This window comes from Pseudochaenichthys georgianus, chromosome 9, assembly GCF_902827115.2.
Source record: "Pseudochaenichthys georgianus chromosome 9, fPseGeo1.2, whole genome shotgun sequence".
NCBI lineage: Eukaryota > Metazoa > Chordata > Actinopteri > Perciformes > Channichthyidae > Pseudochaenichthys > Pseudochaenichthys georgianus.
The window spans coordinates 6,212,045-6,227,989 of NC_047511.1; the positions used below are offsets into that span (position 1 = coordinate 6,212,045).

The 15,945-nt window shown below is 42.2% G+C and overlaps 1 protein-coding gene across 2 annotated transcripts; it reads right to left on the reverse strand.

The window, feature by feature from the left end:
• Positions 1–259: 259 nt before the first annotated feature.
• Positions 260–12,209, reverse strand: gtf2h2 (general transcription factor IIH, polypeptide 2). 2 transcript variants are annotated; one of them, XM_034091425.2, is made up of 15 exons: positions 11,810–12,209; positions 11,549–11,628; positions 11,386–11,463; positions 9,446–9,482; positions 8,887–8,973; positions 8,746–8,796; positions 8,158–8,212; positions 7,308–7,413; positions 7,133–7,223; positions 6,814–7,009; positions 3,785–3,848; positions 3,593–3,696; positions 2,158–2,260; positions 2,035–2,074; positions 260–429 (listed from the first exon to the last, which is right to left on the reverse strand). In XM_034091425.2, exons 2-15 carry the CDS (start codon positions 11,602–11,604, stop codon positions 319–321), a joined length of 1,179 nt encoding a protein of 392 aa, XP_033947316.1. In that variant the 5' UTR covers positions 11,605–11,628; positions 11,810–12,209; the 3' UTR covers positions 260–318. The 2 variants fall into 2 exon arrangements, with proteins under 2 accessions (XP_033947316.1, XP_033947317.1); XM_034091426.2 differs by having other exon boundaries at positions 11,549–12,209.
• Between the last annotated feature and the right edge of the window lie 3,736 nt (positions 12,210–15,945).

Here is a 15,945-nt window from a genome sequence, read left to right on the forward strand (position 1 = left end):
TTTTTATAAAAATAATGCAATGTGCCATTTAACAGCAGTAACAGAAACGCTAGAAAGGAGAAGCTCTTCGGCCAGCATGGTCGATATAGCAACAAACTGCTTCCACCTTCAAAATGAAAGGATCAACCAAACCAAACATTTCTTTTTGCATATCTTCAAAACCTTTGAACCTTGTAACCATGTGGATGATCCATAGCCTGTGTTCAATGTTACTCTGCCAGAGGTGGGCGATGCCTATACGATCGATGTGATGAGCCAATAAGGGCACATGACCTATGAGTTTATTTCAGTCTGTGTGGGACAGTCAGCCCCTCAGTGTCAGGTGGGGCTCTGACTGTGAAGACAGCAGGGGCAGCAGTGTAGCGAGTCATGGATGAAGAGGTCACACTCCACGCAGAATACACTGCGACACGATGGACAGGTGAATGCCTTGAGACATAGGGAGAGAGAGCAGATACATAAAGATGGATAAAGGGATTTAACTAGCAATGATCAAATGAATGCAAGTACACACTTAATATTAAGTGTTAACCATTGTAGTTCCACATAGTTTGGGGACTTGTAAAAAAAAAAAAAAAAAAAAGATGGACTTTTATTAATCCCCGTGGGGAAATTGTTTCTCTGCATTTGACCCATCCTAGTGTTAGGAGCAGTGTGCTGCCATTTTGAACGGCGCCCGGGGACCAGTGTGGGGAACGGTGCCTTGCTCAGGGACACTTCGGTAGCACTTGGTCTTGCCGGGACTTGAACTCAAAAAAATGTCTATACCAAATTTCTGGTTTGTAAGTCATGCCTTTTGTATCTGGAACTTTTGTTATAATGGACGTGATAAAGATTAGGGTGGACAAGGCACAGATGATGAACTGCAGCGCCAGCATTTCATCCCTCTACTGGACTTACTAATAAAACAGGTATAACATTTGTAATTTTATTCCTAAAAACAATGTGGATATACTTTGCATCATTTGTTGTTTTTCCAATGGTCTAATCAGTTACAAAGTACCCCTCTGTAACTGAAGACGATCGGGTGTATTACAAATGTTTTATACAAGCTAAACGGTACCTTCTGTGACGGGTAATCAAATCTTTGAGAAATAAGAGGCTGTCTACAGAAGCTGTGGAAAAGGCGCTTTAGGACCAAACTCCACTAAAAGGAATGCCAACGTATGCTTGGAACAAGTCAAAAGTGGCTTGGATTCATCCAGTGGCATATATGATGTGTGAAGCCTGGAGTCCACTGGACTTTTCTAAACAAATCTATCTGTTGTTTCCACGGCTAGAAGGTTTTAAGTGAGGAAGACATCAAGCATGCAATTTATTACATTACATTGAGCTGACGCTTTTATCCAAAGCGAATAACAATAAGTGCGTTCGACCAAGAAGACACAGACTTGAAGAAAACAGAATCATATAAGTATTTAATCAGGTTTCATAGAGCCAAACATTTCAAGTGCTACTCAACTGGCTTTAGATAAGCCAGTCCTTTGTTAGTATGCAAGTGCTTTGTTAGTATATAAGTGCTTTGTTAGTATGTATGTACAAAAATGTTTTCATTGTATCGCTCGAAGTGGAGTCGAAAGAGATGAGTTTTCAGTCTGCGCCGGTCAGCTATGGAGTAACAACCTTAAAACATTTGTTTTATAGATATGTTTTTAAAGAATAACATGTGTTTTGGATATTGCATTTTAGTTTTAGTAAATTGTCCAGTAACCTGAAACACTATTTTGGGATTAGTTTGAGAAAGTCCTGTCATTTGTTGTAGAGAATGAGAGTACTTATAAAGTCAATGTTTAATTAGGAAGATAGCACTATTGTAACAATATTTAAAAAGTATTTGTATATGTTCCACTATCAGTACTGTGTGCAATTTGTAAATTAAGAAAATGTCTACTTTGTATGCTTAGGACTTCTTTTCTTTTTCTGTTGGCAAAGAGATATCAAGTATCTTTTTTTATACTAATATTGCATCCAATTTAAACAATCTTCATTAGAACTATATCCTTATATGCCATTATATTAAGCTATTGTACTTACAGTTTTATCTTTCAGCTCCCCTTGACAAGCTTGACAGACCCTGAAACCAAATGAGATCAGGTTAAGATACAGAGAGACACAGTTTTAGCATGTGAGGCTAGTGTGTTTGTGTGTCAGAGCCACCTGTCGTCTTGGAGCCCCTCCACAGGACTCTCTGTAAAGGCTGCGAGCGGGAAAAGGTGGTGGAAGGATCTGGCAAGATGGGGCGCCGACACCAGAGTCAAACCTAGGAGACGATACGTCACACACAGTCAAAGTTATGCAGCATTATGGAGGTCTTTTATTGGACTTTAATACTTGTAATCCACGGAAGACAATTTAAAACTACACACTAGGACCACCCATGATCCATAAATATTTCACTATCAAAAAACATGTGTTGTTTATTTTGTTGTGTTAAGGAATGGCCACAAAAAATACAGAGCGATGTTTGGAACATGCGTGACTTAATCTGTAAAGACCAGGGTTCATACACTTTCTCACCAATGATTTTCCATGACCTCTCCATGACCTTTACCTAATTTTCCATGACCAAAAACATTACTCTTTCTCAGCGGTACCACTGAAAATGGTTTATTTTAACATGGAACAGGAAAATAAGGTTTGAAACATGTTGTGCCGATCTAAAACAAATCAAATAGGCTTACTAGCTTCTACACGTAAAGCAACTAAAACCTCTCACCAGCAAAATACCTCGACAGTTAAATGCCATTTTACGTTTCATTACTATACAGCATTTATTATCATTACAGTATTACTATTTCGGCGATTAGATCAAATATAAATTATATTTGATGCAATTTTAGTTACATTTCCATGACTTTTCCAAAACTTTGGGAGAAATATTGCTTTCCATAACTTTTCCAGGGCCTGGAATTAGCATTTTGAATTTCCATGACTTTTCCAGGCTTTTAATGACCGTAAGAACCCTGAAATACATAGATTACATTTCACATAAAAATGTAATAGGTTTATAAGAAAAGTCATATTTATGCGCTTGTTGATCTATTGGTGCATATAACATTTATTTGCACATTTGTAGATCACCATCTTCATTTTTGGTTTGCCTAATTTGTGATGCAGCACATCCGAAAAGCAAAAAATACTCATATTAGATGCAGTAACTAGCTGCCTCGCAAGTTGGTGATGGCGGCAGGGAGCGACTAAACTGACTTGCTGCACTGGGCTACCCAGGCCAGTGAGAAGGGAGGGTGTCGTTGCCCTCCCTCCCTCCCTCCCTCTTCCTCTGACTGCCTCCTCCTTAACCTAGCCACATAACTAATATTGATGCTTGTAGACCAGACAAGCTGAGCACTCAGACCGGAAGCTTGTGCTTTTCCCCTGAAGTCCCAAAGTAGGATACCTGGTCCAAACTAACCTGTAGTCAGAGCACATCTGTATTTTTGAGTACATGAGCTTAAATAACACAAATAAAAAAAGACATGTTTGTGCATGCAGCAAAACTACTTTTGAGACTGCTGCAACTACAGCACTGTTTTAGAAAAGTGTTCTCTTATCTAATACCGACACACAGACTCAAATCTTGTATCACACATACCGCAGACTTTACACTCCACAGGTAGCTCCGTGTACTTTGCTTGGCACTGCGGACAAAAGTATCCTCCCAGAGACAGACCCGCACCACTGCTGCTGTCCAGGTGCCTTGGAGACACACACAAGGAAAAATAAACTTCACGTCAGTACACAGTGGCGACTCAGAGTCCTGACCACCCTGTCAATAACAACTTACGACATGCTGAATGAAGGCTTGGCATCCTGATTAGTGAGGGAGGCGATGATGTGTGGAGGAAAACCTGAGAAAACAAGTTGGCGAGGGACAAATATAAACATCAAACAAATATAAACATCAAACTTAGTATTTTAATAAGGAGAAAAAAGGAATATATTTTTCTGACACAAAAGAAAGATTTGATTTGTTGCTTTCTGATCTTAAGGGGATGGACTGTTCTTAGTGTTCAAAAGTGTTTTGCTCAAAACCTAGAGGATTACTTCAACAAAATATGTATTTGTATATCAACAACTCACCCCTTGTTACTCTGAAGTACCCTTTAAGTATTCCTTTTATCACAAATTAATTCTTACATTTAAGAAATGTAGCTGGGCACGACAGTTTTGATAGAAATGTTACTCAAACGTTCAGTGTTGCAGTAATCAAACGTTGTCCTCCAGTGAGTATGTGGCAGAGCAGAACGGTATATATTACATTGACTTCAAATAACCTAGCCGCCGACTCAGGTAGCCCAGCTGTCCTGGTGCTGTTAGACCTGACTGCTGCCTTTGACACTGTGGACCATAGCATCCTGTTGTCACGGCTTGAACAGTCCGCTGGCATCACAGGCTCTGCTCTTGCATGGTTCAGGTCCTACCTGACAGACCGTAGCTTCTCAGTGCAGTTGGGTGCCTTCTCCTCTGCCAAAGCCCCTCTTACCTGTGGGGTTCCCCAAGGCTCGATCCTGGGCCCCATCCTTTTTCTACTGTACATACTGCCCCTAGGTTCAATTCTCACAAAACACAACATCCCCTTCCATTGTTACGCTGACGATGCACAGATCTATCTGCCTCTCAATCAAAATGCCAACTCACTACAGCAGTTGATGGACTGCTTAACAGAGATTAAATCCTGGCTGAGCCAAAACGTCCTCACCCTCAACGAGAGCAAGACCAAATCATCTTTTTAGGACCCCGACCTCCAGCCTCCCCGGTTGATATTCTGGGCTCCCTCAATAAAAATGTTCTCCCCTCCGTCATGAACCTTGGAGTGACCTTCAACAGTGCTTTTAAATTTGATAAGCAGGTTAGCACTGTAGTCAAGACCTGCTTTTTCAAAATACGACTATTGGCTAAGACCAAGTCGTTTTTATCTTTTAAAGACCTAGAAAGGGTTATTAACGCCTTTGTTACCTCGAGACTGGATTACTGCAACGCTCTGTATGTGGGTATGGACCAGGCCTCAATTAGACACCTGCAGCTAGTTCAGAATGCAGCTGCACGTCTTCTCACTGGCCATAAAAAGCGTGACCACATCACCCCAATTCTGGCCTCACTGCACTGGCTTCCAGTTCGGTTCAGAATAGATTTTAAACTCCTTTTATTTGTTTTTAAAGCCCTAAATGGGCTGGCTCCGGCCTATGTAGCCGAACTACTCCATCGCTACACCCGAGGCAGAGCCTTAAGGTCGGCTGACCAGCTGCTGCTGATAGTGCCCAAGACCAGGCTTAAAACCCGAGGGCACCGAGCATTCGCAGCAGTGGGCCCCAGGCTCTGGAACACTCTGCCCCTCCATGAGAGGTCGGCCCAGACATTAAGGGTTTTTAAATTTACACTTAAAATTCACTTCTTCTCTCTGGCCTTCTAGCCTTTTCTTATCAATCTCCACTTTTGTGGAATCAGCTTGCAGTTTGTGTTCGGGCGGCCGACAGCCTATCCGTTTTAAGAGTTAAGAGAGGTTAAGACCTTCCTTTTTGATGAAGCTTATAGTTGATAAAATGACCTAATGAGAGTGCTTTGACGCAGACACGCTCTGCCTCTTCACCTACATTTTGGTTCTTGCTCTTTCACTTAAATCCTAAAAACTTGGATCTTATATTTAAAACTAAGGTTATTATTACTCTTTCTATTTTTGCTTTATCCACAACCTTTTCCCTCCATGACCTCACGAGGTTTTATTGAAGGGAAACAGGTTTTGCAGAGTGGCTTATCCAAGGCCGGGGAGTGTTATGCCGTAGTCACAGCGTACCTCCTTATCCCGCACCAATTCCAACTAAGGCCCCTTGCTCCCTGCGTGTGCCTGTCTGTGTCTGCGAACTCTCATGTTCCGATTAACCCAGCCTCCCGCATATTTTCTTTCGTCTATATCTACGCTGGGATCCGGAGTCGAGGCTGATCCTCTTGCTGTAGTCCTGTGTCTTGGATCCTCTATCCTGAGTTCTGGATTAAGTCGTGGACTTCGGGTCGTGGCTGAACCTGTCTCTGCGGTCCTGCCTTGGGTCTCGTCATGCTGCTTCCCTGATGGCTTCCTCAGGATTGTAGCTGACATCCTCGTGGATTCATCTTCTTATTACAGACACGTGCATTTCCTAACATTCGGTCTATATGCTGTAAAATGTATTATCTCTTCGATTTACACACGGCATCTATTGCACGTCTGTCCGTCCTGGGAGAGGGATCCCTCCTCTGTTGCTCTCCCTGAGGTTTCTCCCATGTTCCCTTTAAACTGGGGGTTTTCTCCGGAAGTTTTTCCTTGTACGATGTGAGGGTCTAAGGATAGAGGGTGTCGTTTTCTCATACTGATATTTGCTGTATAAATAGTACTGTAAGGTAATTATTATATGTACAGCACTTTGGCTCGACCAAAAATCGTTTTAAAAATGTGCTATATAAATAAAACCTGATTTGATTTGATTAGTGTGTTTGGTTCATGTTTATGAGTGACCACTTCAAATTGCTGTCCTCATCATTCAAGAACAGGCCTCCTTTACTTGGCCCACTAACAGGTCTTTTACCATTCTACCAGTGGGGTTTTATATGTGGATGCCTGAATATTGAAGTAACCTGCCCCAACAGTGTATGATTGTATGAAAGCTCTGACGTGTTAACCCCCATTCGGTAATATTGTATTCCATTTTTAAAACAGTCCTACATGATGGCAGCAGAACGCCTGTTTGTTACATCACAGCCTGTTTACAACACTTTGGTGTTATCACTCGGATGTCCAGCTAGAGGAGAGAAAGAGGAAGGAAAGAGCGCCTGCATACTGACCCATGCGTATTAAAGAGCATTCAGATGAAGAGCTGGCTGGAGGAGGTTTGACGTGCAGCATCAGCAGCTCCTTGAAGTGACTCTCATCCAGGATGACGCGGTACGAGCCTCCCGTCTCTCTGGTCAGGACTGTGCACACCCGGACCTCAGCTGACAGGCCAATCACAGACACCCGCACCTTGAGAGCCTTCAGGGTCTGACAGGGCACACACGGTTACACTCAGATAAAAAATGAAATGTGAAATATGTAGTAAACTCAGAAGCCTAACGGCAGCCTTTGACTGCGCTCTCTTAGGAAGGGTTTAGGGTTCAACGTCACCTTAATCAGCTCACATATGTTGGCTGGGTCACATGTAGTCAGGCTGCTGAGGACGATGAGGATCTCCCGGCTCGTATGTCCAGGCATGTGCCTTCATACAAGGACAGACACCAGCTGAGTGACTTTCAGTGACATCACAGAAACCAATGTAGAATATAAACATGGCAGAACCTACTTGAGTGTCTGGATGGCCAGGTTGAGAGAGTTGTATAAGGACGGCTCTCCAACACACAAAGTGGTGACTGCTTTCTTCAGAGCAACAATGTGATTCTTTGGATTTCCTGGTGGTAAAACAAAACTACACGGTACATAAATGCAGCACGGCACTTCACAGACCGCAGGCTGTAGTTTACATGCAAACTAACACTACACATGTATTGTTGCTGTTGACTGCCAGTAGACAAGTATGCTAGTACTGTTGTAACTTGTTTTATTTAAGGCAGTAAAACATTTGATTATTTGATATAAGTTAAAAGGTACGTTTCACAAGAAATGCTTTTATTTTGAAGTGCAAGTATGTCTCTTCCTCTGGCTGCTTCCTGTTATAAAAAATTGAATACGAGCATGTCGAGTGCATTTTCTCTGTCTTCCACCGTTCTTTTTGGAAACTGTTTAAGGAATATAAAGTAAAGATTCAGTTTGAAATAGACTGTGCTTGGTTCTTCATTCGAAGCTTCTATTACACAACAAGTACATCATAACTGTAACTCACAAATTGCTACTTGTTCAGAGTCTTTTAACTTGACTTATTTTCTTACTGTCAAGTTTGAGAACTTTGTTTTATGAGGATCAGCAGGATGAAATGACTGTCGTCCCGTCCAAACTGTGCTGATCTTATTTGCGGTGTTCTCATTTCAATAAACGTCACATAGCATGGCTCGTGTTTCTCCTTTGCACATTTAAGCTGGAGACGATAAGTACGATTACTCCTGCAGAATCATTTCCCGGGAATGAATGATCACGGCAAAGTTTCAAACTAAAGACAAGGCTGTGGGAAAAGGCTTAGCAGTTCGTGTGATGCTCACCTGCCAGGTCGGTCAGCTTCTCAGCCCGTTTATTCTTTGTGGTGATAATGCCCAGCTATAGTCACACAACACAAGTCGTCAGGTCAGCCACTGTGAAACTTGTTTGCAGATATTGTCTCGTTCTACAACAACCATTCAGTGATGTTGGTCTGACAGCAGCAGTGCTGTCTTTAAGGACAAATGATGTGTGGTGTTGCTGATCAAAATGGTTCCTTTAACAATGTATTCATAAAGGAGGAGAAAAGATTCTCTCTCATGCTGGGCTTTAAGGACAACTATTTCAGAATCTCAATTAGCTGTTAAAGCTTAGACACTTGGTATTAATCCCTGTTAGGAATATTACAAAATAATTTAAGAACCTGTGAAATAAATTGTAGTCTATTTTACAGCAACATCGTTGAACAAGTTTTACTTATTAATCTTTGAGTTACGTTAATCATTTGTCAAAGAAATCTCAAAAATAATGAGAAATTCCTATCACAGATTTTGAGGCAGAAGCCTTTGCCAAAAGTAGCTTCCTGTTGAGCAACCATGACTCGAATAGAACACAGCCAGTGTGTAAACATAAGCATGAACGTATAAACTTGCCTGACTGATGGGGTTTTGGTCAAAATACTCATCAACAAAAGATTCCATGAGCTGCAGAGGAGAGGAGAAAAGAGACGTGGCTTTACACCTCATGGCATCACATACTGCTGGTGCAGAGTGACGCTCTGCTGCGGGACGTACCTTCAGAGTGGAGGTGAGGCGGTTTGGTTTTAAGTCATGGTCGTCCATACTTCTGGAACAGTCAATTACCACGTGGAGGTGACGCATCTAGGGCACATACAGTAGTGTTGTGATACCAAATTAAGTCCTGCTGCAAGAGTTATTTCAAGCTACATTGCCCTGACGAGGCGGCAGCGGCTCAGTCCTGTGTGTGTGTGTGTGTGTGTGTGTGTGTGTGTGTGTGTGTGTGTGTGTGTGTGTGTGTGTACAAAATAAATACAAGAGTGAAAAACTGAATTGAAAGGTTAATCTTCTTCTCTATACTACTTGAGTGTTATATTAACTGTTATATTGTAAATAAGAAACAATAATTTGTTCTAAACTCTGCATTTAGTCTGATAATAAGATTCCATTCAAACAGTAATTGTATACACAAAAAGGTTATTTGGCTATTTACTAAAATGTATACAAAGCTATTGTGGTGGAATAGGTGCCTTCATGCGATCCTGGAACCCTTGGGATTATTTGGAAGCACACAGAACATTGAAGGTTCTGAGGCAAGGATGCAGAACTCACTTACCATTCCCAGCCTCACTTGTCCATGGCTCTCGATCACCCTATGAGGAGAAAAGAGCAGCAGATAAGATTATATTAACAATCATTTTGGATTAACGGCTTTCTTTTTGGAAGTGGCCAGTGCAGACTGTTAGTATATCAATGAATATAAAGCAATACAGCAGCCAGGGGAAAACATTCAACAGACATTTGGTATAATCTATAGGAGTCACATGTAAGGTGTGGTTGTCTTCTATATGGTATTTACACTCATTTTTGGTGGTGGACATCTTGGATGCAGACACACAATCTTGGATAATCAGACACACAACCTGAAGAGGGATCCTATCTAATGTCAGCTCAATCTATGACCACTTAGGAATCTTGGCAACTATGGTCCTATCCGTCAAAAGGATTCTTCAAGACTTGTGCAGAAAGGAACTTGTTTGGAGGATATTGTCCAGCCTTGGCTGCACAGGGATGGACAAGTTGGCTGAAGGAGCTCTGCAAACTTGAAGAGTTTAAAGCTGATAGAGGCCTGGAACGGGTAGATTTGGGGAAGTGACATTGGCTCAGCTAAACCACGTTGCAGATGCAAGTGGAGCCAGCTCTGGAACGGTATATTACATGTAAGTACATAACATCAAGGTACAGGGCGCTGTGCCTTTTGTAATGCTGAAAGCTAGAGCGGCCCCATTGAACCCACGGCTTACAGGCCCAACACCAAGGTTTGCTTTCTATGAGCTACAGGAACACGTAGCGGAGTCCTGGGCTGCGTTCCAATAGTCCGTTTAGCTTAGGAACCTTCCTAACGGACTGAAATGACCCGGAAGTCCCTCAGTGGCAGCCATGATAAGTGCCGTTCCAATTCTCTAAATGAAAGGAAAGGAGGTTTCAAACTTCCTTTATAACCTCCTTTATCTTAGGAACCACTGGACCTCCCTTACCGAAAGGAGAGGAGAAAATGCTGCCCCACAATGCATTGCAGCCGCAGCATTTGCCGTCACTCAACAATCAGCCGTTCACGGAAACAATTATGACGGAGAAATTATATCATGAAAGTTACGGTGCTTATTAAGCTTTTTAAAACGTAGGTGGTAAGTTGCCAAAGTGCTTTGTTTTGAACGTTCATCAGTATTATAATCAAAGAGAGAAATATGAACGTTAGTTTTCACTGAAATGATCAAATAAAGTCAACATCTCACAGTCTTTACTGAGCTGTGGAGTTTGTTCAACTTTTAAAAGATGTTTGAATGGTGATATACACAGTGATAGATGTTAAGGACTAACGTTTATAATAAATACATCTGTATTGATTTTAAGATCTTTAGTTCATACAATCATACGTATTGGGATCATTTGTATTAATGTGGACCGGAGGGAGAGGGTGACGAGCATAAGTTTCACTTTCCTTTTTTATTTCAATTCCAACTTTGGTCCTGAAGAATATGTTTCTCTGTTGTCCACGTTCATAAAGCAAAGCAGCAGCATCAGAGCACGGTGCAGAGTCTCTAGATGAGTTCACAGCAGTCCCTCGTTCTTATTAAACATCCATGTTGTAGTCCGCTGTATAGAAAACTGTAGTTTCCATGGTTTCCCCACAGCAGCAGACGCACACAATGACGTCCGCTGGCGCATCATAAACACGTCGGATAGTGAAAGTGCATTCGGATTCTCTAAAGTACCGCAGTCTCTTCTCCTAAGTCCTTTTTAATTCTCCTATCCACTATCCCTTAACCCCGTGAGGTTTCACTCAGAGGTCAAAGAATAGACGATAGGGTTAGAATTTAGGAGCTGATTTTTAAACTATCCGAACGCAACCCTGAACCTCATAGACCTTTAACTAACACACACACACACACACACACACACACACACACACACACACACACACACACACACACACACACACACACACACACACACACACACACACAACACACACACACACACACACACACACACCTCTTCCTCTTAGACTGGAACAGGATCTCCTCCACTGTGGCTTTCAGGGATCCAGATTCGTCCTCCTTCAGCACTTCCCTGTAACACATCCATTAAACAATATTGCGTCAAATTATAGCACATACATGATACATCTACAATAATCTCCCTAGATACATCTTACCAAGTCCTCTCATAGCCCCCTTCCCAGCGCTTGGTTCTCTCTGGTTCTTCATCCATGGTGTCCGTCAGACGCAACTTACGCTAACCGCAAAAATAAAATCATCTTCATATAAAATACACACATCTGTCCCAGGGAATACTTTACTACAAGCGGTCTGTGAATAATGTGCTGTTCACAGCATCATGGACCTCTTCAGAAGCTGCAGTTACCCTTAGATAAAGGCCTACAAGTTAATAGTCGCAGTCATTTACGGTATCTCACCTAGGGGTTGACTTTTAAAGCGATGCGTTACCGGATGCCTGTTAACGGTAAAGCTGCTAATGTGAGCCAGCAGCCAGGTTATGAATGTATTATCAACTTAATACCTCATTACTGTGTATGATACAACTTATTATCCTACTTTGCAAGTCAAACAGTTGTTACATTATCTAGAAAACGGGTCCAGTGCAATGCCAGCTGGTGCAGCCTAGTTTTCTTCCGGAAGGAATCATGGTTTCCAGAGAAAAGGTTCCGCTCAGTCAGCCTGCGCGCGATCAGCCGTTCGACCAACTTCTATAAATGAAACACGCGCGAGCCCACTAGCCCAGGGCTGCAGTAGAAAAGTCAAAAAATCTGCTCCTATCGTCTATTCCTTAATCTCTGTGTGAAACGTCACGGGGTTAAGGGTAGTTAGTGATGTTACGTATAGAGCTGGGACGTGCACAGACATTTTGGGGGGCGGGTGCTCAAGTGAGAAAAAGGGCACTTCCCATAATCATTTATTAAAAAAAAGTTTTACAACAAAAAGTTAAATATAGTTGCACATCTCTGACTTACTGACCAGTTTATTTTAATACCCTCACACTCACGTAATTGTTTAATACTCAACAAAATTCTACAAAAATAATCAGCTAACACAGAGACAATGGCCTTCTTTAGTATTCACTACACACAAGAGCAGACAACAAACTAGTAAAATAATAGTTATTAAATGAGCAGCCAACAATCAAAATTATGAAGTTACTGTTTAAGGACATTTCAGGCAAAAAGACAGTTTTTTCATGTAGCCTACTCGTTATTTTGGTCTATTTTGCTTCAATGTTTTCTTTCACTCTAATGGAAATAAAACTTCCAAGAAACACATATAAATGGTGTTAGTTTTACTAACATGTCTGAATTCATCTATAGATTTAAAGCTAATCTGCATTTAAACGTAACATTTCAGGGGGAAATACTGACTTGACGTAAGTAACTATATGGGGAAGTTGTGAGGTGATTTTTTGTTTTATCCGTTTCACCTTCAATGCCTTGGTAACTGCATGCAAATTAGCACATTTTAATTAGGCCTAGTTAACGCCTAATTTGCATATCAATGTGCCGATTGTGATGACGTATAGATACACATTTTACTGTATTCACAGTATTCAAGAATATTTTCGAGCCCCCCCCCCAAATACGACACACGTACACATCTTTAGCTTCTGAACTCTTAACATTTATTTTAAACAGTGTGATTCATACTGCAAATTATCATTTAACAAAACAAAATAAATAATAAAGAATACATAAATAATAAAGTGACATCACCTTTAAGTTGAATTATGAACTGTGTAATAACATTTCTGCTTTCAACCTATATGCAAAAAATGACCTCTCTTTTAAAACATAACCAGCTTCCAAAAAACTAAAACCTGAGCATTTTCTTTTCAAACACCACATATTTAGTGACTGGTCTTGTAGTATATAGTGCCGCGCACATATACCATCAGGACGTTAGTGATGGGGTGCGGCGGCGGAGTGATAGGAGGGTATGCAAGCCCGCATCTAGGAGTGATCGATGTGTGTCACGGCTGTAGACCTGTCAAGCAATAAAGATGCATCATACAAAGGGCTACGGATACCTCATTATTCTCCATGACCTGCGGTCAACTATATAGCCTAAAGGACTATTACATGGTGTCAGAAGTCGGTCCAGTTCGTCACTTTGCCGGAGCTAAACAGATGAAAGTTTTGTTAGCCTAAAGCTAACAGGTGCGGTCCCCAGAGAGCGGGAGTCGCAATTTTTTTTGGAAGAAAGAAAAAAGAGAGATGGATCGATTCGAATTACCATCTCCACTGGTACTCAGTGGCAACTTGGGAGAAAACTGGCGACGATGGGAACAACGCTTCCAAATCTACATGACCGCGAGTGGTGCAGACGGTAAGGACAGGAAGATTAAAGTGGCCATACTGCTGCATGCACTAGGAGAGGAGGCTCTTGAAGTTTACAACACGCTAGACATCGCACATGGTGAAGATGAAGGTGAAGAAGAAGATGAACAGACTGTTAAGGATATTCTAGCAGAATTCAGAGCCTATTGTCTGCCTAAGAAGAACACAGTGTTTGAGAGACATCAGTTTTGGGCACATCCTATGTCAGGTAACACCACGATTGAGAAATACGTGACAGAGCTCAAGCAAAAGAGCAAGGATTGTGAATTTCATACCACAGAAAATGACATGATCAGAGACAAGATTGTGTTTAGTATGAATGACCAGAGACTGAAAGAGAGACTTTTAAGAGAACCTAATCTCACATTAGAAAGGGCCATAGACACCTGCAGAGCTGCTGAGACGGCCAAAGTTCAAATGCTAGCTATGAATGCAGCAGCAGCCCAGGAGATGTCTGTACTTGCAGTGCACAAGAACAGTCGACAAGGACAAAAGACACGCACACTGCCTGTACAACGTACACAAGACATGGGACAAAGGCATGAAACATGCACACAATGTGGTAAATCACACCAGCCAAGACAGTGTCCAGCATACGCAGTCTCCTGCCATCATTGTGGAAAACAGAATCACTATGCAACAATGTGTAGGTCAGCTAAAGCCCAACATCACAAGACAGTACATGATGTTTCTCCGGAAATAGACACCCTATATGTTGGGACAGTGAACATTGATCAGCTAAAGTCTAAAGCTGACAAGTCGTGGCAGTCTAATGTAAATGTTGACTGCATGTGTGTGAAGTTTAAGTTGGACACAGGAGCAGAGGCCAACGTCCTGCCACTGAAAGTATTCACAGCGATGACCCGAAAAGCCAGACGTGAAAGAAGAACACACCTCAAACTGCAGCCTACAAAGACAGTGCTGGTGGTGTATGGAGGGAGGAGATTGAAGCCGGAAGGGGTGGTAACACTCAAATGCTCCACTCCCAAAACACAGGCAACTCTGACATGTTATGTTTCCAGGCACTCATCCATTCCCATATTAGGAAACGAGGCATGTGAAGAACTGCGCCTGGTGAAAAGAGTGGACATTGACTCGATAGAAGTGAAACATCCCACAACAAAAGAGGAGCTCATAGCTCAGCACCCAACTGTCTTTCTGGGTTTAGGTGAGTTTGCTGGAGAATATCACATCCACACTGACCCCAAGGCCACAGCTGTCATACATGGCTGTAGGAAGATACCACTGGCAGCAATGGACAGACTGAGACACTCTCGATGACTTGTTACAAGCTGATGTTATTGTACAGGTAACTGAGCCCACACCATGGGTTAACAGCCTGGTGATCACAGAAAAGAAAGACAGAAAAAAGTTACGGGTTTGCTTGGATCCCAGTGACTTAAACAAAGCTATTCTCAGGCAGCACTGCTCCATTCCAACGACCGATGAAGTTCTGTGCAAACTAGCTGGTAAGAAACTTTTCACAGTGCTGGATGAAAAAGATGGATATTGGCAAATAAAGCTAGATAAAGAGTCCTCCCTACTGTGCACATTTAACACACCATGGGGGAGATACCGCTTTAAACGTCTTCCATTTAGGATCAAGTCAGCAAGTGAGGTTTTCCAGCAACGCAACTGTGAGACATTTGGAGATATCCAAGGGATCCACATCATTGCAGATGACATGATAATTGCTGCATCGTCAGAGAAAGAACACGATGAGATATTACAGGAAAGTGATAGCCAGAGCAAAGGAGGCGAATGTGAAGTTCAACCAAGACAAGATACAGTACAAGGTGAGCAGTGTCAGCTACACGGGCCATACTGTCACTTCAGAGGGCGTTAAAGCAGACAGCGCTAAGATCAAGGCTATCACAGGCATGCCAACACCAACTGACAAAACAGGACTGCAGCGATTGCTGGGCATGGTGAAATACCTAGCTCAGTACATCCCAGGTGAGGCCACCATATCAGCACCACTGAGACAGTTGTTGAGAAAAGACAGTGTGTGGCTGTGGCAGCACGAACACGATGAAGCAGTCAAACAACTGAAAGATGCTCTCATTACAGCTCCTGTACTCAGTTACTATGACCCAAAGAAACAGCTCATCATACAGGCAGATGCATCCAAAGATGGTTTGGGAGCATGTCTAATGCACGAGGGCCATCTTGCCTATGCATCAAGAGCACCAACACAAACAGAAAAG